Source organism: Stegodyphus dumicola, chromosome 11 (assembly GCF_044657685.1).
Source record: "Stegodyphus dumicola isolate Sdum_Otavi_A_Nest chromosome 11, ASM4465768v1".
Taxonomy (NCBI): Eukaryota; Metazoa; Arthropoda; class Arachnida; order Araneae; family Eresidae; genus Stegodyphus; species Stegodyphus dumicola.
This window is the reverse complement of record NC_140778.1, coordinates 66,835,131-66,859,303: the sequence shown is the minus strand read 5'-3', so window position 1 is coordinate 66,859,303 and position 24,173 is coordinate 66,835,131. Positions and strand designations below refer to the sequence as shown.

The 24,173-nt window shown below is 31.9% G+C and overlaps 1 protein-coding gene across 3 annotated transcripts in view; it reads right to left on the bottom strand.

Moving 5' to 3' along the window:
* The window catches only part of Bgb (core-binding factor subunit big brother), an 87,268-nt gene that overhangs the window by 35,968 nt on the left and 27,127 nt on the right, over positions 1–24,173 (bottom strand). For 2 of the 3 annotated variants that reach the window (XM_035355028.2, XM_035355029.2), the window contains exon 4: positions 20–136. In XM_035355028.2, the coding sequence (XP_035210919.1) occupies positions 20–136 (117 nt within the window). Of the gene's footprint in view, positions 1–15; positions 137–24,173 lie in introns of all 3 variants that reach the window. The other variant, XM_085826790.1, reaches the window with a different exon arrangement.

The following is a 24,173-nucleotide window of genomic DNA, read 5'->3' as shown; positions in this document are numbered from 1 at the left end:
TTAATTTCATTCAACCTACCTGTGCCCTTTCTTCGTCGTATTCCAAGCAGCCTACACCGTCGAGCCTCTCAAGGTCGAGCCAGCCCCTCCACCTTACGCAAACTCCATTCATGATGAAACATGACTTGATATGAACCTAAAAACACAAAAAGAAAAAAGAACCCCTTGTTAATACACTATAATAAAACGAATTTTAAAAATCATTTTTTGACCCGTATTAAGACATAATTTTAATTTAATTTATTTCTATTTTTAGAAGGGAAAAAAATATTAAATTCTGTATCCACCATAAAACAGTGTGATACATACAACCTCATGTGACGAAAATATCCAGCGACACAAATAATTAAATGGTCTCATGCAAAACGTATCGTATCTAGTAATAACGGGCCAACCAGTGGCCGAGCGGTAAAGTCACTGAACACTGGTATTTCGGTCGGAGGTTTAATTCTTGAGAGCGTGAGCGCTGCATAGGCATTTTCGTAGTTTTCCCGTATGTAACGTTATAAGATATTTCTCCTCCTTTCCTAGCGTGCCTTCGTGGTGTAACGGTAGCACGCTGGGCTGGCCGATATTCCAGAGGTTCGTGGTTCGATTCCCGGCGAAGGCGGTTGCTAATTTTTCATCTCTCTGGCTTCCCAAAAATCCTAATGTCTCTACAACGTATAAATGCCGGTTTTCTTTAAAAAGACCTCCATGAAGGCATCCCTCCCCATAGGCACACAGCCCTCGAGGTGCTTTGCCATAATCAAATAAAAATAAACGAAACCATACTATAAAGGTATTTTTCCCGCCTTCTTAGCATGCCTTCGTAATCGTAAAATAGAAAGTTGGTGAAAAAACTTTTGATGGTTCACGCTGTAATGAAATTCCATAAAATATCCTACAGCGGGAATTAATACAAAATCAATTTATGTATTCAGAAAATCGCTTGGCAATAATTCTGCGAAGCATATAAATAAAAGAAAAAAAGACACGCGCATCGAGATAAGCAGATGCACAAGAGAAAGAGAGACAACAAATAACACGGCCATCAACTTAGCACTTTTGCCCGTGGCAACACTACAGTGGCACATTAACACGGCGCACCTATTGCAAAGAAGTGTGAAAATTAGACTGACAATAAATTACAACTTTCTTTCGTTCTTCTTCTTCTTCTTTTTTTTTTTTTTTTTAGTCCAAAGGGATTTCAGTCCCGAAGGACTATTGCTTTCGTTTTGGCATTTTGCGTCGGACTCATAAACGTCGGTTCACTTTTCAAACTGTTGCCACAAAATGTTAGAGTCCTGCATTATATTTGAAGAAATTAAATAATGAAAAATCTACATAAATGATTGTCTATTTCTCGCATTGTGATAAAACTATGGTACATAGAGCCATCGAATTTTGAATGACGAAATCCTACTGCGAATATGGGCATCTGAAATCCCAAATTTGGAATTTGTTTTATTATAGATTTTATATTTTGTAAAACTTTAACGAATTTTTGATTTACAAACTCAATGCTTTAAAAGCGAGAAATGGCAACGTTATATAGAAAAAAAAATACTTTTATCTCCAGCTCGCGAGACTGTGTATATCGGAAATTCTAAAGATATGCTTAATTTAACATTATTTTGCGATATTGCTCTTGAACTGAATTTTATGGTTTAAGTGCAAAGAACATGATATTTTATAAATAAAGGTAACACTCAAAACGTTAAAAAAACGCCCCTTTGGACGTAATTTAAAATCTGAAAAATTTCAGATTTTTTTTTTTTTTTTTTTTTCCCTTTCTTTTTCAGACAACTATTTTTGCCGAATTATACGTTCGTTCTTCTTTCTTATTAATAGCATTCTCTCTTTTTTTTTTTTTTTCCCCCCTTTCTTTTTCAGACAACTATTTTTGCCGAATTATACGTTCGTTCTTCTTTCTTATTAATAGCATTCTCTTTTTTTTTTTTTTTTTTTTTTTTTTTTTTTCCCCTTTCTTTTTCAGACAACTATTTTTGCCGAATTATACGTTCGTTCTTCTTTCTTATTAATAGCATTCTTTTTTTTTTTTTCCCTTTCTTTTTCAGACAACTATTTTTGCCGAATTATACGTTCGTTCTTCTTTCTTATTAATAGCATTCTCTTTTTTTTTTTTCCCCTTTCTTTTTCAGACTACTATTTTTGCCGAATTATACGTTCGTTCTTCTTTCTTATTAATAGCATTCTCTTTTTTTTTTTTTTTTTTTTTCATTCTCCTGTTAATGAACTATAGAGCGGTGATGAAGGATTTATAAAAAATATAGCAAAAGTTTATCCTTATCTGCATATCGTATTTTGTATGAGAGTGTAAACTTTGAGCTAAATATATATTTACTTATGTGAAAGTAGTAATTAATTATTTACATACTTCCTTACTTATATCTACTACGTATTTTCTGATTTGCCTTTTATTTTTACTGCATTTCCTAGCTATTAGCCCCCCCCCCCGCAGCTTTTCAGCGCGAAATTCTGGAAAGGAGAAGTTATTGTTTTCACGTTTCTTTTTTGTCACCAGGAACAAAATTAAGGGCGACATCAGAAGCGAAGCTGATGCCACTCGAATCTGCATAATAACTTTCATTTATCTTCCATATGAAGCTTATTCAGTTTAAAATATTAAGATCTTGCTTATGAGTGTAACAAATATTCATTTGTTTTAAAACAATCTCTATTTTTTACAATATAACATTTTTGGCAAAAAATTTCGGGTCTTTGAAATATTTCATTTAAAGGATAAGACAATTCGAAAGAAATGCAAAGTTAATTTGTTTCTAAGAGGAACAAAATTAAATCCTTGTAGCATTTTCTTTAAAGGATTATGCCATTTTGTTTTTAGAATAAAAATTTCTCAATCTTTGCAACATTTCCTAATACTAACTTATGTTCAGAATAAAAAATTTTAAATCTTCGCTACATTTCTTTTAAAGGATTACGCAATTAAAAAAATGCACTGCCAATTTTTTTTAGAATAAAAAATTTAAAATCTTCACAACAATTCCTGATGCTAATTTTTTTTCAGAATGAAAAATTTCAAACGTTTGTAACACTTCCTTTGAAGGATATTGCAGTTCGAAAGAAATGCAATGCCAGTTTGTTCTTAGAAGAAAAAATTTCAAATCAGTGTAGCATTTCTTTTAAAGGATTTTGAAGTTCGAAAGAAGTGAAATGTCAATTTGTTTTTAGAACAAAAAATTTCAAAATCTTTGTAACATTTCCTTTAAAGGATATTACATTTCGAAAGAAATGCAATGTCAGTTTGTTTTTAGAACAAAAATTTCAAATCCATGTAACATTTCTTTTAAAGGATATTACAGTTTGAAAAAAAATTGCAGTGCCAGCTTAAAATTTCAACTCTGTGACATTTTCTAATGCTAATTTGTTTTCAAAATAAAAAAGTTGAAATCTTTGCAACATTCCTTTTAAAGGATTGTGTGTGCAATTCGGAATAAATGCATCACCAATTTCTTTTCAGAAGCTAATGAATTCGTATAACACAAGTATAAGGCCATGAACACGGCTTCCATTTCAGCTGCCATTACAACAAAAAGAATAAAAGAAATCGGACCAACAAAAAGCAGTTTCTCTAAACCGATTCAACGATGGCGATTAATCGATAAGCGACTTTTACGTTTCATCTTTTACTACGATGCGATTATGTCATAAAACACTTACACTCAAAGAAACGACTGAGAAAAATATAATAACAAAACGCAAAAGAAAATGGTCATGTTCGAAACATAAAGGACCACCCATGGAGCTGAGGCAGAAGAAGCTAAATTTTATTACCGCAATTAGAGCAGTAAATTACAACACTTATATTTCGACGCATGCGCCTGCCTCGTATAAGTGTTCCCCTATAAATCAATTGTCGGTATCGGAACCTTGACTGCGGTATGCATTAGCGGGATTTGGTGATAGCTTCCGGCGAATAAATTGAAGGCTATTATGATTGTATGATATTTATAGATAGCTAAATGTAGTAACAATAGCTCGACGTTCCTGCAGTTTGAAAGAAGTTATGTTATAACCACTGCTTTAAGAAATAACAAAGCAATTTACGATAGTCGTCCGCATGTGGACCAAAAGCAAAATCCGAAAGCAGCTGACGAGTCAGAATTAAAATAATAATAAATAAATAAAATAAAAATCTGAAAGGTTTCAGATTTCAAATTATGTCCAAAGGGGTATTTTATTTAACATTTTGTCCGTTACCTTGATTCATTAAATATCACAAAATCATTTTAAAATGAGTATATCTTTACAATTTCCGATACACAGCTTCACGTGCTGGAGACTTCTCTGTGTGTGTGTATACAGTGTTGCCGTTGCTCGCTTTGAAATCGTTGAGTTTCTAAACCAAAAACTCATCTATGCCTTACAAAATGCGAAATCGATAATAAAACTAATTTCAAATTCCACATTAGGGCTACCAGATACCCATATCCGGGTGGAGGACTATGTTATTCAAAATTCGATGGCTCTAGGTACGTTAGTTTATCACAATCCGAGAAACATGCATACATTCCTGCAGATTCTTCATTATATAGTTTCTTTAAATATAATCGAAATGATAATTGAAAAGCTAATAAGAATACAGGGCGATAATATTTGGTGGCAATAATTCGAAAAGAGATTCATACTTTTAAAGTTTTTGACGCAAAATGCGAAAACGAAATTAATAGCCCTTCTGGGTTAACGCCCCTTGGGCTTAAAAAAAATTGTAATTTTGCTAACAAAATAGAAATAATTTTTTGAAGCAAATTTAAAATTCTCTCATTAAATATTTGTCAAAACGTGCATAAAGAATAATAATATTAACATCGCAAAGGGAAAAAATCTGACCTAGACACAATATGACTTCCTTGTAGGGCCTATTAAATTATACACATTTTGGGGGATTTCATTTGAACTTATTTCTCCGAATTTCATTAGAGATGTATTTCTTTTTCAATCAATTCAGTTCTCACTTCGCGAAGGCAAAAATTCAGAAAAACTCAAAACATCTTCATTCAAAATTGTAAAATACAGAAAACTTTTTTTTTTTTTTCATAGAAACACTAATTTTAATTGCAAAAAATGTTTTTAAGCAGTATTTGGTGTTTTTTAGGTTTTTCTCTATTATAGAATTTTTAATGCAAATATTTTGAGTCTTTTGTGGTTTTGCCTTGACGCGAAGAACTGAATGGATTGAATGAGAGAAATAGATCTCAGTGGATATTTTCATTTTTATTCCAAAGGGGCTTTGTTTCTGACGGACTATTGATTTCGTTTTGCATTTTGCGTCGAACAACTCTGAATGTCCGTTTCACTTTTCAAATTGTTGCCACCGAATATTATCGCCATCTATTATATTTGAAGAAATTAAATAATAAATCTGCATAAATGTTATTTATGTTTCTCGCATTGTGATTAAACGACGGTATCTAGAGCCATCCAGTTTTGAATAACGTAATCTTACTGCGAATATGGGCATTTGGAAGCCCAAATTTGAAATATTTTTTATTATCGATTTCATATTTTGTAAAACTTTAATGAATTTTCGATTAACAAACTCAAGGATTTCAAAGCGAGCAATGGCAACGTTGTACAAAAATTGGATTAGGTTTCTAATAGTCTTTTTACTTCGGATTTACTCATTTTTATTAAGATAAAGTAGTGCATGTATTACCAAAACAAGAAAAATTATAAAAAGTAAACTCAAAGTTTTCAGATCCTTAATTATGCCAAAAAGGGCGTATTATTACCGTTTTCTGTGTTACCTTCATTTACTAAATATCATATTCTTCGCATTTAAATCATAAAATTCAATTTAACAGCAATGTCAAAAAATATTAAAAACAGCATATCTTTAGAATTTCCGATTCTCCAGCGCGCGAGACACAATAATGCAAGACAAAGTATTTTTTCCATTCAAGTGTTGCCATCGGTCGCTTTGAAATCGTAGAGTTTGTGAATGAAAAATTAGTTAAAGTTTTACAGAATATAAAATAAATAATAAAACAAATTCGAAATTCAAAACTCGGTCTTCCAAGTGCCCAAACTCGGTTGGAGGATTACGTCATTCAAAATTGGATGGGTCTATGTACCGTTGTTTTTTCACATTGCGAGAAACATTCATGTATTTATGCAGATTCTTCGTTATTTAGTTTCTTTAAATAATAATATTGGCGATAATATTTGGTGGCAACAGTTTGAAAAGTGAAGCAATGCAGAAAGTGAAACTATGCAAAATGCCGTTTTCAAACTATAGACCTTTGGGTCTAATACCCCTTAGGGATTCTTTATTATCAGTATTTAAGATTGCTTAAGATTGCTTCTAATTCTGTTGTGCTTTCTTTTCGTAGCTTTCAAAGAATGCTATTCCGTGCAATGATTTGGAATGCCATTCACGGATTTAGCTTTTCGAAACGTGTATTAACTCAAAGTCTTTTTTTTTTTTTTTTTTTTTTTTTTTTTCTCCCTAGCAGAGTTAAACTCCAGGGGAAAAAAAAAAGTGAAATATTTTTGGTATTTCCCAGATCATAGCATCGAATGCATATTCGCCATCAAATCGCCGATATGACCTTGCAATTACGTTCTCCCAAAATGAAACAAGTCATCGAAATCCCATTTTTTACTGCGCTTTTAAAATACCATTACCTTCCCTGCCGAGCATAACTCAAAATATTCTGCGAAACAGAAAGGGTGAAAAGAAAAAAAGCTAAATAAATAAATAATAATGTCCTCCCCCCCCCAAACACAGCTAGGGCTCCGGCCCTCCCCCTTCCCCATCGCGAAACTCTGTTTATTACCTTTGAAGCGGAGATTAAGCCTCAACTAGACCCTGATGAAGGGTCCGAGGGTGAAGGAGGGGAGGGGGGAGAGACATTCGGGGGCTGGTTGAAACAATGTGGATGAAAAAGTTTAAATGCAGCAATCTGTGTTTGCGAGCGTCATTAGCGGATGATACATACTCAAGTTAAGGGGCTGTATCCATATTGCGTTTAATTAAAATGTTATCAAATCAGGTGCTGAAGTTAGTCAAAATTTGACGGCTGTAGGTACCGTCGTTTATTCCCGATGCGAGAAAAATTCGTGCATCTAAGCCTAGTTTTCTAACCATAACAGCCATATTTGTTTACATTAGAAACTTAGCAGAATAGTGAATTAGTTCAGTTTCTGCACCATCAGTGTCTTTTTACCTAGTGGGACAAAAAGGAAACTTTTAGTTTTGTGCATCGAAAAATCTGCTTTCTTTCCTGCTGGCATAATTTCTCGTTTTTGCATAGAAACTCTAAAAATTTATTGAATTATGTTGTTCTTATCTTCCGGTTAAGATTTTTGTGGTTTCAGTTAACCTGTATGCAATAGTTGTAAAATTATCAACAATTTAAAAGTTGTTTAAGAGCGACTAGGCCTATTTTTTTTACCATAGAAGCCATATTTTTTTTTACATTTGAAACTTAACAGAATAGTAGATTTATTGCCAATTTAGAGAAACTAAGCTTCGCAACAACAAAGTAACGTCTTCTTTTATTATTGCGAATTAAATCATGCTCAATCCATTCTGGAATTATCATTTAATTTATTAAATTATCCCATCTATTGACTCATAAAACTGATTCATATCCAGATATTGACTGATCATACACATATATTGATTCATAAAAACTGAGCGCCCGCAGCTTATTAAGTCAGTTTTTACTCATTAAGTGTCTTTTTGCCGAGTGAGACTTAAAGTAAACTTTCAGTTTTGTGTGCCGAAAAATTTGCCTTCTTAGCCCGTTGGCCGAATGGCTTGTTTTTGCGTAGAAACTGTAATTTTCATTGTAAAAATTGTTTTTCAATTGTTTTAACTGTATGTAGTGTTTTATGTTTTTCAATATCTTTCAATTTTCAATGAAAATATTTTGAGTTCTTATGTACTTTTGCTTTGCCGCAAAGTGAAAACTGAATTAATTAAATGAGAAATATATCTCTAAAGAAATTTGAGGAAATAAGTTTAAATGAAATGCAGGAAAAAAAATGCTTAAAATTTAATATTCCGTACAAGGAAGACATGTGGTGTACACAACAAATTTTCGAATTTTCTTATTCAAGAAAACCTTGAGCATTGATGGAAAACTTCTATTTATCAAAGTATTTTTAAATAGAATGAAAATAAAATTAATAAACAATGTACACTGTGGGAAAAAAACGGGGCAGTTCTATATCCCCCCCTTCTACTGGGCCGATTAACGAAATTCAAAATGTGTTTTTCATGTCTCGAAGACGCGACTTAAGATATATATTATATTTATATGTAGCAATTGTTCTAACATAGGTATTTTGACACGAAATCGGACTTTTTCTGAAATAGCACGCCAACGTTTTTCCGCAGTTTGATTGTACGACTCAAATTATGCCAAACTGACAAGTTTTATAAAAATCGCACGAGTAGTTTTTAAAAAAAGTAGCTCACAAAATCTTAGCTCCTCAGTGTTAATTGAATTTTGTATATATTTATTAATATTTCTTTTTTATTAAACTTACTTGATTCCATCTTCCAGAATTCGAAATTTAGGTTTCATCCAAATATAATTCGCATTTTTTATGATTTATTTTCACAATTTGTATTTTTTAATATTTTTTATAAATTTTTCGAAAAAAAAGTTTGAATTATAACCTATAAAATTTTTACCATCATCTTAAAGTAGATGTATTTCTAAACATACCTGCAAAAACTAGAATTTTTTATTCAAAAATTTCCCAAGACATATGTGAATTTGCATATTGGCGCGTTTTGAAATTTGGCGTATTTTTTATAAGCGATAATAACGCCAAATGTGATTTACGCACTTTGTTAAAATTTAACAATGTACCACGTATTGAAGAAAACAGAATTAAAAGAAATATTAACATCGCTTGAATTTTCATACAAAAATCTACAAATGTTTGCAGTAGATTTAAGACAACTCAAATAAAAAAAATTAATAATATCAGTAAAATGTAATAAAAAATTTTAATTCAGATGAAATATAATTTACTAAGAAAAATTCTGAAAATCATTAGAGTTGGAAGAATGAAATTTTCCTAAATAAATAAATTTTATTAATTGCTGGAAAACATTTTAATTTGAAAAGCTAAAAATTAAGAACTGGGAGATTCGGTGCTCTACTGGGAAACAGGAATAAAAACCGGAAATCTCCTGAAAAAAACAAAGAGCTGGCATCTTGTGCATTAAAATTTCCTCTTCCAGTTTTTGTCGGTATGCTTACATTAAATACTTTTACTATTACACACAGACTGCATTTATGGATAAGAAATGACAGGAAAAATATGAATATCATATTTCATCGCGTATTTTCCTTTTTTTTTTTTTTTTTTTTTTAGCTCAAAGAGGCTATTTGCCCAAAAGGATTTTTAATTTCGTTTTGGCATTTTATGTTGAAAATGTCGGTTCACATTTAAAGATTTTGCCACCAAATATTATCGCCCCGTGCTATATTTAAAGAAATTAAATAATGAAGAATCTGCGTAAATGTATGCATTCTCGCAAATGTATGCATTCTGTGATAAAATTATGGTAACTAGAGGCATCCAATTTTGAACAGCGTACGCCTCCACTCGAATATGGGCATCTGGAAACCCAAATTTGGAATTTGTTTTATTATTAATTTCATATTTTGTAACGCATTTATGAGTTTTTGAATAACAAACTCAAAGATTTAAAAGAGAGCAATGGCAACACTGTACGGGGGAAAAAAAAAATTATCTCCATCGCACGAGACTCTGTATCGGAAATTCTAAAGATATGCTCATTTTAAAATTACTTCCGATATTGCTGTTGAACTGAATTTTATGGTTTGAATATTTAGAACATGATATTTAATAAATAAAGGTAACACGCAAAACGTTAAAAAGTCGCCCCTTTGGGCGTAATATAAGATCTGAAAGCTTTTAGATTTTTTTTAAAACTCATTTTTCGTTCGAAAATCTAGAGAGGGGGGAAATTAAAGCGACTTATTTAATTTTTAAAGTACGCTGTTACAGTAAGAACATAACAAATGAAAAGGAGGTAACGATAAACTATACGTAATTATCACACGTATACGTAACTATACGTAATTATCACACGTATACGTAACTATACGTAATTATCACAATATTATTTCTTTAATAAAAGCCTACATTCTAAGATAAATACATAGTAATATTAGCATTAGAATATCTGACAGATAAGGTAAGTCCCATCTAATGAAGAATTAAACTGGGATGACTTATAATACAGGGTTACTGGTAAATACTGGGTTGCCAAGTAAAGCCCCAGAGGAACCTCACATGAATGACAGCAATTCCCAAAATAGACATCGGAAAACGAAAGAGAAGCGGTCGACAAAAGACTGGGTTTCGAAAGATGGAACAGATCAACAGTAGATAAAGTTACTACGAGCTGGAACGTAAATAATAGAAGTAAGGTGGAATCACACGTTCGGAAATTTCTTAATTGTGAGAACACCAACCACTTCCGAGTAGCTCAAAAAAGAATCTGCACAAAATATGCTTCAAATGATAAAAGCAAAGGAAAATGAAAAGAATGAAATGCTAATACAAATTAAACGGACTGAATAAAAATTAAATTTAATTAAAAAAATTAAATATCTAAAAGCTTTGAGATTTTATATTACGTCCAAAAGAGCATCTGTTTAACGTTTCCTGTGTTACCTTTATTTATTAAATATCACGTTTTTCGCACTTGAACCACATAAAATTCAACTCAACAGTAATATCACTAAATATTCAAAAACAGCATATCTTTAGAATTTCCGATACACAGTCTGAAGTTGCGCTGAAGATAAAAATATTTTTTTCTTCCTGCATAATGTTGCCATTGCTGGCTTCGAAATCGTTGAATATATTAATCAAAAATTTGTTAAAGTTTTACAAAATTTGAAACAAATAAGAAAACAAATTCGAAATTCAAGATTCTAGCTTCCAAATGCCCATGTTCGGTTGAAAGACTACGTTATTCAAAATTGGATGAATCTAGGCACCATTGTTTTTCCACAATTCTTAGGAACATTCTCGTATTCATGCAAATTCTTCATTATTTAGTTTCTTTAAATATAACAATATTTAGTGGCAACAGTTTGAAAAGTGAACCAACGCAGAAATTGAAACGACACAAAATGCCGTTTTGAGAAAAATTCCCTTTGTGCTAATAATCAAGGGAATAAAGTTTCTAAATAAACTAGCCATAAAGGGAAAAACAGCAGACGAAAGGGAAAATAATGATAATATATATTTTTTTTTTAATTTTCAGAAAGTTAAGCTAAAAAGCTAAATAAGAAATACTCGAAGAATTACGGTCTGCATGGCCGGTGAACAAAAGAACTTCGTATTTGGTCCCCTGTTTCGTCTCATACCAAGCTTAAAAACTCAAACGATTTAAGACAGTATTCCTCTGAAAGAAAAAAAAAAGCGACTTGTGCTTAAGAGTAAATAGTCGACATGTGATTAACCTTTTCAGAAAGAACAGTAGATAACATTCCTGAGCAACAATGTGTCGTCTAAATAACTGTTTTTACGCTTAATGACGCTATAATTCGCAGCCAAAATAGACACCTTTTCCCCCCCCTACTCTAATGCGTCTCAAGCTTTGAAGGGGGGAGGAGGGGAGGGTGTTGTCTTCGCGTTGTGTTTGATCTCCTCATTTTGATCCTTTTTTGCGCTTGTATTCGTCGCCACACACCTTCGCATTAATCTCTGTGATCATATGGGTGTCTGGTGTCATTTATCATCCGGGACTGGTAGCTGTCTGCAGAGATGAGTTGAGGTGTTTTTTGACTTCCGCTGACAAGCTCAATTTATGCTCTAGAGGAGAGTTCGCTTTTTTTTAGTCCAAAGGGATTTGAATCCCGAAGGACTATTAGTTTCGTTTTGGCATTTTGCGTCGGACTCATAAATGTCGGTTCACTTTTCAAACTGTTGCCACAAAATGTTAGAGTCCTGCATTATATTTGAAGAAATTAAATAATGAAAATCTGCGTAAATGTATGTATATTTCTCACATTGTCATAAAAGAACGGTACATAGAGTCATCGAATTTTGAATAACGTAATCCTCCAACGAATATGAGCATGTGGAAGACCAAATTTGAAATTTGAAATTTGTTTTATGATCGATTTCCTATTTTTTAAAACTTTGACGAATTTTTGATTAACAAACTCAAGGATTTCAAAGCGAGCAATGGCAACGTTGCGCAGAAAAAACATTTTTATCTCCAGCGCGTGAGTCTCTGTATCGGAAATTCTACAGATATGCTCGTTTTAAAACTATTTTGCGATATTGCTGTTGCACTGGATCTTATGGTTTAAGTGCGAGGAACATGATATTTAATAAAGAAAAGTAACACACAAAATGTTAAAAGACGCCCCTTTGGACGTAATTTAAAATCTGAAACATTTCAGATTTTTTTTTTTTTTTTTTTTTTTTTTTTTTAAGTTCCAACGGGGCTTTGTCCCTGAGGGACTATTGTTGTTTTCGTTTTGCGGTTTTGCGTCGAATATTTCACTTTTCAAACTGTTGCCATCGAATATTATCGCCCTGTATTATATTTGAAGAAATTAAATAATGAAGAATCTGCATAAATGCACGTATGTTTCTCGCATTGTGAAAAAAAAAAAAGGTACCTAGAGCCATCCAATTTTGAATGACGTAATCCTACTACGGTTATGGGCATCTGGAAGTCCAAACTTGAAATCTGGAATTTGTTCTCATCAACTTTTAAAGAAATATTATCGATTTCATATTTTTTAAAACTTTAACGAATTTTTGGTTAATAAACTCAACGATTTCAAAGCGAGCAATGCCAACACTTTACGGATTTAAAAAAAACATATTTTTATCTCCAGCGCAACATTTTATCTGTTGAACTTTACGCCAGCCTAATAAAAAAAAAAAGGCCTATCACAGCGAAGTAAAGAAGGAACCGGCATCCATCAACGATTTGCCGACTCGGCTGCCCATTTACCTTCCCTAGCTATTTACAGATGATTTGAGGGATAAGAAGTAGCAGACAGAACTATAACAAATGGCAAGATTCAAGTTACAGGAAGTAGAAACGAAGCTATCTTAGTCATATGGATTGCAGTGATTGGATATTGTATTGATAATATCGCTGTGTATTTTTTATTAAGTTTCTTTTAAAGAAATATTAATGTGATAGTTTAGCCATGTTTATCCATGCCATCCATATCATGCGTTTGTTTATCTATGTATTTCATTTGTTACATTTTTACCGCAACTGCAGGCTTTAGGAATTAAAATTATTCAAATAACGTTCCCTTTTCGAAATTCGGACGATAAAATTAGTAGAAAATACGCGAAGAAATATGGCATTTACCATTCATCCTAACTTTTTCTGAACTTCCTCCCCCAGATCTGAAATTGATTATTTATGGATGATTCGAGGCCTAAGGTGTAGTACAGGCAATAATAAGAAAGGGTGAAGTTACAGATAAGTAGAAATGAAGATATCTTATTAGATATTGAAATTTTAATAATATCTTCTTAGATATAGCAAGTTAATATTATTATGTATTCTTATTGGAATGTAGATTTCTGTTAAAGAAATAATAATATGACAGTATACCAAAACAAATCTGATGTGGACATCATATGACTACCTTACACATCTGTTAAATGCTACACATTTTTTGCTGTAGTTCATTTAAACTTTATTTCGTCCAATTATTCTAACTTAATTAATTTATCCCTCAATCAAGTCGAAAATGACATCAAAAATTTCAAATTTTGAATTTGAAATGAATACCAGTGAATTTTTGTCGTTCGGGAGTTAAACTTCGTAAAATTTTATTTTTTCCTAACGTATATAAAATTTTCCCAAACACAAGTGGAAGAGACCGTATTAAAATTTACATTTCGTTACTTGTCCAAAAATAATTGTCTTTTTACGTTTTAACATTGTTAAAAACATGAACCTTTTCGTAGTTTAAACCAACCACTTGTGTAATTGGAAGTACACTGCGAGGAAAAAAAGGGGAGGAAAGTTCTACATCTCCTGTTCTACTGGTTCGATTGACGAAATTCAAATTGCGTTTTTCATGTCTTGAAAGCACGACTTGGGATATATATTAGATTTATATAGAGTATTGTTCTAACATAGGTATTTTGACACAAAATCTGACTCTTTTTCTGAAATAACATACAATTCTTTTCAATATATCAATTCTACGACTCAAATTATGCCTAAATATTAAATTTTGTAAAATTTGGTGCGAAATTTACGGAGAAATTCAAAAATTTATCTTGGCCCATTTTTTTTTATTTGCGCCAAGAATAATTGACTTGGCGAATTTCTTAATATACGGTAACCTATTTTCCTTTCCATCGCGCAGAAGCGGAAAAAACGTCACCTCGTTCCTGCCTTTTTACATTGGGCATGAGCGGAAAAACATCATTCCCACTTTCAAATAGCCTTAACAAAGTGCCTAAACCACATTTGATGTTATTATCGCTTTCAACAAATATGCCAAATTTCAAAACGCGTCAATATATAAATTAACGTATATCTTCGGAAATTTTGAATAAAAAACTATAATTTTTTGAAGGTATGCTTAGAAATACATTTACTTTAAAATGATGGTAAAAATTTGATAGGTTATAATTAAAAAATATTTTCGAAACCTTTATAAAAAATATATAAAAGTACAAATTTTAAAATAAATCATAAAAAATGGGCGAATTTTATTTGGAATAAACCTAAATTTCGAAATGTGAAAAAAAGAATGAAAAAAGTTTAATTAATAATAAATATATACCAAATTCAATTAACATTGAGGAGCTAAAATTTTAAAATAAAATAGTCAAAATGTATTCGGGAACGGTCAAGATAGCTATTTCCGTTGGAATCGGAAACCCGAAATTTTTCGAGATTACAGTACTTCCTTTACTTCGTGCAAAAAACCAAAAATGTAGCCAGTCTTTTCGTTTTTATAAGTAGCAGTATCACAAATGTTCGGTAAGAAAAATGTACAGACAATTGGCAGTTATGCCTGCAACAAAATGACGTCTTTACAGTAAGATTAATAATTCAGGCAAGCGAAGCACGTGACCACCATACATGAATGACATCGTTACAGAATTGAAACGCACTAAATATCATCTGAAGACGCAAGTCGATAAACATATCTTCATTCTATTGTTACAGATGGCAGCATCAGGTGAGAATTGCAAACAAAAGAAGCTTCGACAATAGGACTACAATCGATTAATACCTTATATCGATAGTTAACAATAAGATGATTATAGTGATACCAAAATATATAATAGAGTAACAACCATAATGTATAAAGTATTACGATATTTTACAATTCGTAACCGTTTCGTAATCATTTATATAATGGTCCCTTCTAGCACGCCATTTTCACCTGTCGGGGGTATTCGATGCGGAACCATGTCCAATTATTAAATATCGTGACCCGCCAACATGGCTAATGTCCTGTTAACTACCTGCGGAACACAGACAAGCAGGAAGAACCCATTATTAATTTAGGGGGTTTATGCCATTTTGATGAGATAACTTTTCCGGTGCAGCAATAAGCCTCTGAATGTGTTTTTTCCGCAACGTCTGTTAGTTGCTCGCGAAAATAATTTTCCACTCTTCATAGCGGTTGATCACTTACGCTTGTTCTACTGTTTCGAAAACACGTCTTTTGAGGGGGGGATTTCAATCTCGGAAATAGAAAAGTCACATGGTCCAAAACTGGGGAATGAGGAAGCTAAGAAGCACCCCAGAGAGCACACGTTCGTTATTTGCTCGCGAAAGGCACGAGAATTTACGAATGGACCTTATCTAACGTTAAAAAAAACGTAAAAACTCAGCGTACAAGTACCATAAAATGTATCCGAAAAAAACAATAGAAATTTACGTATATTTCACGTAAAATTTAATATTAGAAAAGGTTTCTCGTATATCATCTCCAAGAAACAGAAATTTAATTAAAACGATGAATCATTGGAATGCATTTTAGTCAGTAAATTAAAGCGATAAATTATTGGAATAAATTTTAGCCAGTATTTCAAATCGATAAATTATTGGAATAAATTTTAGCCAGTAATTTAAAGCAGTAAATTATTGGAAAAAATTTTAGTATTTTAAAACGATAAATTATTGGAATAAATTTTAGTCAGTAGTTTAAAGCAATAAATTATTGGAATAAATTTTAGCCAGTAATTTAAAGCGATAAATTATCGGAATAAATTTTAGCCAGTAATTTAAAGCAGTAAATTACTGGAAAAAATTTTAGTTGGTATTTTAAAACGATAAATTATTGGAATAAATTTTAGTCAGTATTTTAAAGCGATAAATTATTGGAATAAGTATTAATCAGTAATTTAAGCAATATTTTAAGTTATTTAGATTTCTATTGCAATAAAATTTATTTAAAAGCTCTATAGAAATCGTATTTAGAACTGTAAAAATTTTAAATAGTAAAAATAAAAAGTAAAATTTAAAGTACTGAAAAGGTAGCTATTGTCATTGATCCTAGATTAATTGACTTGTCAAGGGGAACAAACCAATCCGCTATCAAATAACAATAACCAAATTTATAAGAGTATTTCGTCTTTTTTCCAAGGATCAAATTAATTATTTTGCTAGAGTTAGAATATATAAGTTATGAACAAAACTCTATTACTAGAAAGAATTTAGTTTGCTTTAGCCATAACATTTGTCATAAACAAAATCTAAAATAAAAAGGAGTAATATATTCTTCTTAATTTAAGGTACTCGTTAAGAAGCAAATTAAATGAGATTCTCACTTTAGAAAAACATTTCCCGACACTTTCATAATATTGCAAAAACAATTAAAAAACATTGAAATCTGTACAAATTAATATATACCGAAGAAGATATTAATAGAGATATGTACAAATTAATACATTATATTAGATTCAAAAGCTAAATTAAAAGTAAAATCAAAATTACGTAAAATTTATGTATATTTGTTACCGGAAATGTATAATACATTTGCATTCTATAGAATGAAATCACTCCATATGCGGTCAGGTCGTAAATTTACAATCTCTTTTTTCAGGGGGAGAGCTGACAAGGAGGGAACAATCTTGTTCAGGATCTTGAGAAAATGTGGGGGTTGTTTAAACATCTAACTTCTCTACATTCAGTTTTATACAGAGGAAAATACAAAATGAATTCTTCGAATGAATGCAATTTTGTACAATGAAAATGTATTACTTAACGATAAACTGTAAGATAAATAACATCCTTTTTTAAAGCCATAGGAGTAGAAAGACAGATATTTGTTACACGAATGAATTTGTAGTAAATATTGAGTTTTTCATTTCGAATGTTCCATGTATGCGAAGTAGCTGAGTATGGGAGATAATAGTCATAACCGAATTGCTTTCGACCTTTTCACGTCTAAGGAATGTTTTTCAGTTACATTGTGGTCGCTGCTTTTTCGTTAATTTTTCTAATGACATATAAACAATAATTGTTTTTATTTGTGACTTATGAATAAAATAACGCAAACTGGACTGCAGAAAATTCTTCAGAATGAAGTTAAATAATACTGAAAAATACATTATTGATGCACTTTGGGGTTTTATATGTAGTAGTATTAACTACTACTATAATCCTTAAATGGAAATCCTTAAATTATATATATCTATGTATAGGTATATATAAATGGAACCAAATATAGAACAAGGTATAAAATATCAAAGAAACATATCTTTATTATACAATGTTCATTACCATACGTATATTTACGTAATATCAATATAAATGGTTAGTTAGGTTTCGTACATATATAATTTATTTTTATATTTTGTATTTTTTGTATTAGATTCAGTATTGTATCTGAAGTTTAATTTTACTTGTTCTCTTTTTGGGTTACGACTTTAAGTGAGAAAGAATTGTTAGGGCCTTCATAGGGATTACATTATATACAATCAGTTAGGAGACCTAAAAACACTTTTCTTTTAAAATATATCTCCCCTTATGATCCCTGACACAGCCGTTTACTTTCCCCTTCCGTAATTAACGTCAGTCTCCTGCTCTTGACCGCATTTGCAAAGCCACCCTATAGAATACTTAGGTATTAAGTAAATTAACTGGTATTTTTAGGCAGAGAATCATTATATACTTTCCACAGGCATTGTTTATAACATTCAGGCATTCTACAGAATGACAATTGCTATTTAGTCAAAGTATAAAAAGGAGTTCGAGATAAAGCTGTTTTTTATTAGACGCGGATTTCTCAAACATACAAATGTTAGTTTGACAAAATAATGAAAGATTACCGTCTTTCATTCAAAATACAAATGAAAAATGAAAGTTGTATGAAACAAAAACTGATGTCTTTCTTATTAAAGAAAACAATGTATTGTCACGATTTTTTTTTCACGAAAAAGGTAATTTTATTAGAATGTTGATTAAAATTACTATATTTCCTCGTGCAATGCAGCGCGAGACAAATTTTAAGAGAAAGCTATGCGAAAAAGGTAATAATACAGGAGCACGTGCATTTAACCCTGAGTAAATGGGTATCTCATTAGTGATGAAATTGAATAAATCTAATTTACCACTATGATAGCTGTAACCGTAATTCCACCATTGCTTTCCAGTAATTTCGAGAAGCAGAAGTTGCTAGAAATATCTCGCGCGGACGGTTGAAAACTATTTAAAGAGACATCTCGGCTCAGTTGCCTAGTTACTGTTGTTACGAGTTGTTATTTCCGCATAAAATGAGATATCTGAATCAGCTTTCTCTTTAGATGCGCTTTGCCATTGCTTTGAATTTTAACGTTTTTAGTAGTTTGAACTATAACTACTGATTATACTGCGTGATTTATGAACACACGTAGGAACATACCTGAGGAAAATTCCAGAGTTTTGATATATTTCTTTTGATAAGAATAAACTATTACAGGACTCGTGCATACAATCTACTACGAACCCGCACGTACGTCAAAGTAGGAAAATTTATGGAGTTATGGAATGAATGTATTAAATGTATGGATTATGTACGAACGTATTGAGAATACTCTTGTTCAATTATTAAAAAAAGATGTGAAATGCATGGTTTTAATATTTCTACACGTAAAATAAATAATCTGAAAGGAAAGAAACGTCAAAATTTACATCTGACTGGGAAAAAGGCATAAAACTGCATACCAGACAAAGGTATGTACAGCTCTTATTAAATCTAAAGTCGCACCTCATGTTTTAAAGGAAAATCCGACCCCCCCCCCAAAGAGCTATTGCAAAATCTTTAAATATCTCTATAGCAACTGTGAACAAAATGATAAAATCTGATTTAACTGAAGCTGATCAAAACATGATGTCCATCGCCTAAAGCGGAAACATGTTACGCAGCGTAAGATCATGTGCAGATTGCTGTATGAAAATTATTTGTCAGGTAAAAAAACAGAATAAATATATAGTTACAATTGATGAGGCTTCGATATACTTATCTGATTGCAATAGAAAAAGATCTATTTACTGCTGAAAAAGGAGGAGAAAAAGACTCAATATTTTGGTTAAGAGAAAACAAGGAAAGTTTTTTCTAAAGGTTTTATCGTTATTACTGGATTGTCTTATAACGGAAAACTTAAAATAAGGAAAGTAGGAAAAAAAATGTCAAGATTTTGATTACTATCAGAAATATGTTTCAACACCAATTTTTAAAGAAGAAATTCTATCTCTTTATCCAAACAATCTTAACTGTGTTAAGTTCTATCAGGATAAGGCTCCAAGCCATACTTCTAAATCTACGGCTCTATTTTTTGAAAAAAATGAGAAATGAAACCGAAATTGGAGCTATTTCTTTTACCTGTATCCCACTCAAGTCCTACCGATGTTTTAAAAAAAGGGTTTTTATCTTGGAAATCAAGCTGTAACATGATAGCTCAACAAAAGTGCTATCAGACAGAACATATTAGAAAGTAAAATTCGAAGGTTTGTTTATGTATAAATATCTTTTCAAAAAATGTGTTTAAAAACCCTCTGCATTTAATGAAACCATGAAAATATAGGGGCAATTGCTTTCAGAGAACTTTTGAATAAATGTCACATTTTCTTGTTCTTTACGTGCCTTTTACTGACAAAGATATAAAACATTTTCACAGAAAATTATCTCTACTAGGTGTTTAGCTGTAGCTTTTTTGAAAGATCTTCTAATATTATACGCCCGTAACATAACGTATTTGTTGAAAAAACATCTATTATACCAATATACAGTGCTCAGTTAATGTCAACAGGGGCTCCTTCTTCTCTTCCTGCCCCCCTTCCGTTGTCCTGGGCAACGCATAGGGGCGGCGACTGTTATGATAATACATTGCCAACGAATAGAAACACAGCATGTAATTCAGTATCATAAAATCGATACGACAGAATTTTCGAACCCAACGACTCGCAGCTCATGGTATGGTTTTGTGCTTCCTCAAAAGAGGGATCCAAATATCGACAACTTTTTTTTTTTTTTTTTTTTTTTTTTTTAACGCCGGCATCCTGTTCGATAGCGTTAGCAAAAATGGGAGTTGAAGGGGGGGTGAGAGGCTTTGTTGAATCGATAGAGGGGAAGATATGATGGTGTGTTTGGAGAACCTGATCTCTCAGTTTCTGTACACAGTACCGATATCTCCCTCTTGCAGACGTATTTGTTTGCATATATTATAAAGCCAGTGTCCGTGAATTTTTAAACTGGCAAATGCGCTGTAAGATTGCTGTTGATCTGGAAACTGAAGTTAAAAGTCTTGTAGACCAAGCACTAGAGCAGTTAGCGAATCATCGTTGTCTTAAAATTTACAAGGTACTTTTGTTTTTACTTTGACACCAGCAAGTACGCCCACTGACATGACCTCTCCTGGAAAAGTCTTTAAGAGTTTTGTCCATCATGGCAGATTCTTTCTAGTCTCATGGCTGTCATGTCATCTTAATCTCATAGCAGATTCTCTGGACCGCTCCAAAAGAAGGATTAGCAGTCCAGAAGATATTTATTTCATTTTCAAAAAAATATACATTTACAGTAATGCTCAGTATTACACATCTGAAATATTTTACACCATACAAACATAATTGCATAGCATAGAAGTCCATGCTACATAAGTTCGTGATTCTAATTATGATACGGAAGTCCAGAATAATCTTCATACGTAAGTCCATGATTCTAATGATGCATAAGTCCATGATTCTAATCATGATACGTTATTCTGGATACTTATGCGTCTAGAATAATCTTGATGCATAAGTCCATGATTCTAATCATGATAAGTTATTCTGGATACTTATGCGTCTAGAATAATCTTGATGCATAAGACCATGATCCTAATCATGATACGTTAAGTATGATGCATAAGTCCATGGTTCTAATCATGATACGTTATTCTGGATACGGATGCGTCCACAATAATCTTGATGCATAAGTCCATAATTCTTATCATGATACGTTACGTATGATGCATAAGTCCATGATTCTAATCATGAGACGTTATACTGGATACTTATGCGTCCAGAATAATCTAGATGCATAAGTCCATGATTCTAATTATGATGCGTTAAGTATGACGCATAAGTTCATGATTTTAATCATAATACGTTATTGTGGATACGTATGCGTCCACAATAATCTAGATTCATAAGTCCATGATTCTTATCATTATACGTTAAGTATGATGCATAAGTCCATGACTCTAATCATAATGCGTTATTCTGACTATTTAAGCGTCCAGAATAATCTTGATACATAAGTCCATGATTCTAATCATGATGCGTTAAGTATGATGCATAAGTCCATGATTCTAAACATGATGCGTTAAGTATGATGCATAAGTCCATGATTTTAATCATGATACGTTATTGTGGATACGTATGCGTCCACAATAATCTAGATTCATAAATCCATGATTCTTATCATCATACGTTAAATATGATGCATAAGTCCATGATTGTAATCATGATACATTATTCTGAATATTTAAGCGTCCAGAATAATCTTGATGCATAAGTCCATGATTCTAATAATGATGCGTTATTCTGGATATTTATACGTCCAGAATATTCTTGATGCATAAGTCCATGATTCTAGTCATGATATGTTAAGTATGATGCATAAATCCATATTTCTAACCATGATACGGAAGTCCAGAATAATCTTGACCCATTAAGTTCATGATTCTAATCATAATACAGAAGTCCATCAGGCGGCTAAGCTTAATTTTTTATACCGTAACAGGCATATATTTGTTTACATTTGAAACTTAACTCAATAGTGAATTCAGTTTCTGTACCTTCAGTGTCTTTTTGCAGAGCAGGACCAAAAGTACACTTCCATTTTTGTGCACTGAAAAATCTCCTTTAATGCCCGCTGACCGAACTTTCAAATAAGTAAAATTTTGATATTTTTGCAGCTGCGTATTTCCAAAAAACACATAAAAATGTATTCGCGGGTCGCATAAAAAAGCTTCGCTGGCCGCATGAGGCCTTCGAGCTGCCGATTTGAGGGCACGGATTTATCCAATTTTTTCCAGCTGTAGTTTATTCAGTAGAATTACAAAAAATAATTCTAATTTCAAACACCATTTTGCGCCTTCCATTGCCCTTTTGTATTAAATCTCCTAACATTTAATTTGGTATATTTATTATAAGAGAAAGGGATTCTAATTTCAGACACCATTTTGCGCCTTCCATCGTCATTCTATATTAAATCTACCAGAATTTATTTATAAATCATATAAAAGAATTTATTATTTTATTATTATTATATTATTAATTACACTTATTTATAAATAAATTATATTGTATTTATTTCATTTATTTATTTATTTTGAATTAAATTTGCTACTAAAATTTATTCCATACATTTAAAATAGAAAAGAATTCCAATTTCAAACTCCACTTTGAGCCTTCCGTCGCAATTTTGTATTAAATTTGCTATTGGAAAAGCCTGGAATACAGCACAAAATTCTTTTGTCTCCCACTACCCTTTCGGAAGCCAATGATCCCCTCCCAAATTCTATGGTGGAGTCGTCTCCGGCGGCATTCTCGGATGCGAAGTATTCGACGCGCAGGCCCACTGCAAACCACACCCACCAAAGACCGCCTTTTAATATCGATCTTCTTCCTTCGAATCCTGAGATTAAACTCTAGAATCGTTCGAAAGGGAAAATGTTACTTTTATTTTCGATAGAACTTGAGGACATTCATGAAAGAAATACAAGCGGCAACTTACTAGCACGATTTGCCGAATTTCCTAGAACATTTAGTCCTCTTCCCTTATTTATTTTATTTTATTTTATTTTTTTCTAACTGTATAGTCCAAAAACCGAGAGGGGAATGTTATGCAAATCATTTAATTGCCGAAGGATACAGTTACAGTAAAAGCATAACGAATGAAAAGGAATCGTAGATAAATTACAGTTAACTATCACAATATAATTTCTTAGAAATGACCACTTAAAAAAAAATCTGATGTGTACAACACATGACTTCCTTGTACGGAATATTAAATTATACGCATTTTTCCTGCATAGAATAAATTAAATCTACTTCGTCGATAACGCATAAACTACAGCAGAATAAATGCACTCTTTAAAATTCACTATATCTGTTTATCATAGCGACACTCTGGCGCTAGGTTCACTTAACAGTATTATATTTCGTTCATATTATAAATCAGAATGCTCAAAATTTATATCATTTAAAGAATAGAATTATCTAATCGTTGCCACATGTTCTATTCAAATACTATAATAAATCTAAAACGATGTATAAAAGAAATTAAGCAAACAACAAAACAAAACAAAAAAGTTTTTAATAGCTGATTCAGTATTTTTCATTCAATAATTCAGTTCCCACTTCGCGACAAGGCAAAAATACATAAAAACTCAAAATGTCTGTATTGAAAATTACGAAGTAAAGCTTAAACACTTATTTCCTCGAATAAATTCCAGAATGGATTAAGCATGATTTAATTCGCAATAATAAAACAAGGCGTTATCTTTGTTATTGCGAAGCTTACTTCTCTAGATTGAAAACAAATCCGCTGTTTCAAATGTAAACAAGTAATGGCCGCCATGGAAAAAATTATTACGCTTAGCGGCACTTAAACAACATTTAAATTGCTGATAATTCTAAAAATATTGCATACAGATTTACT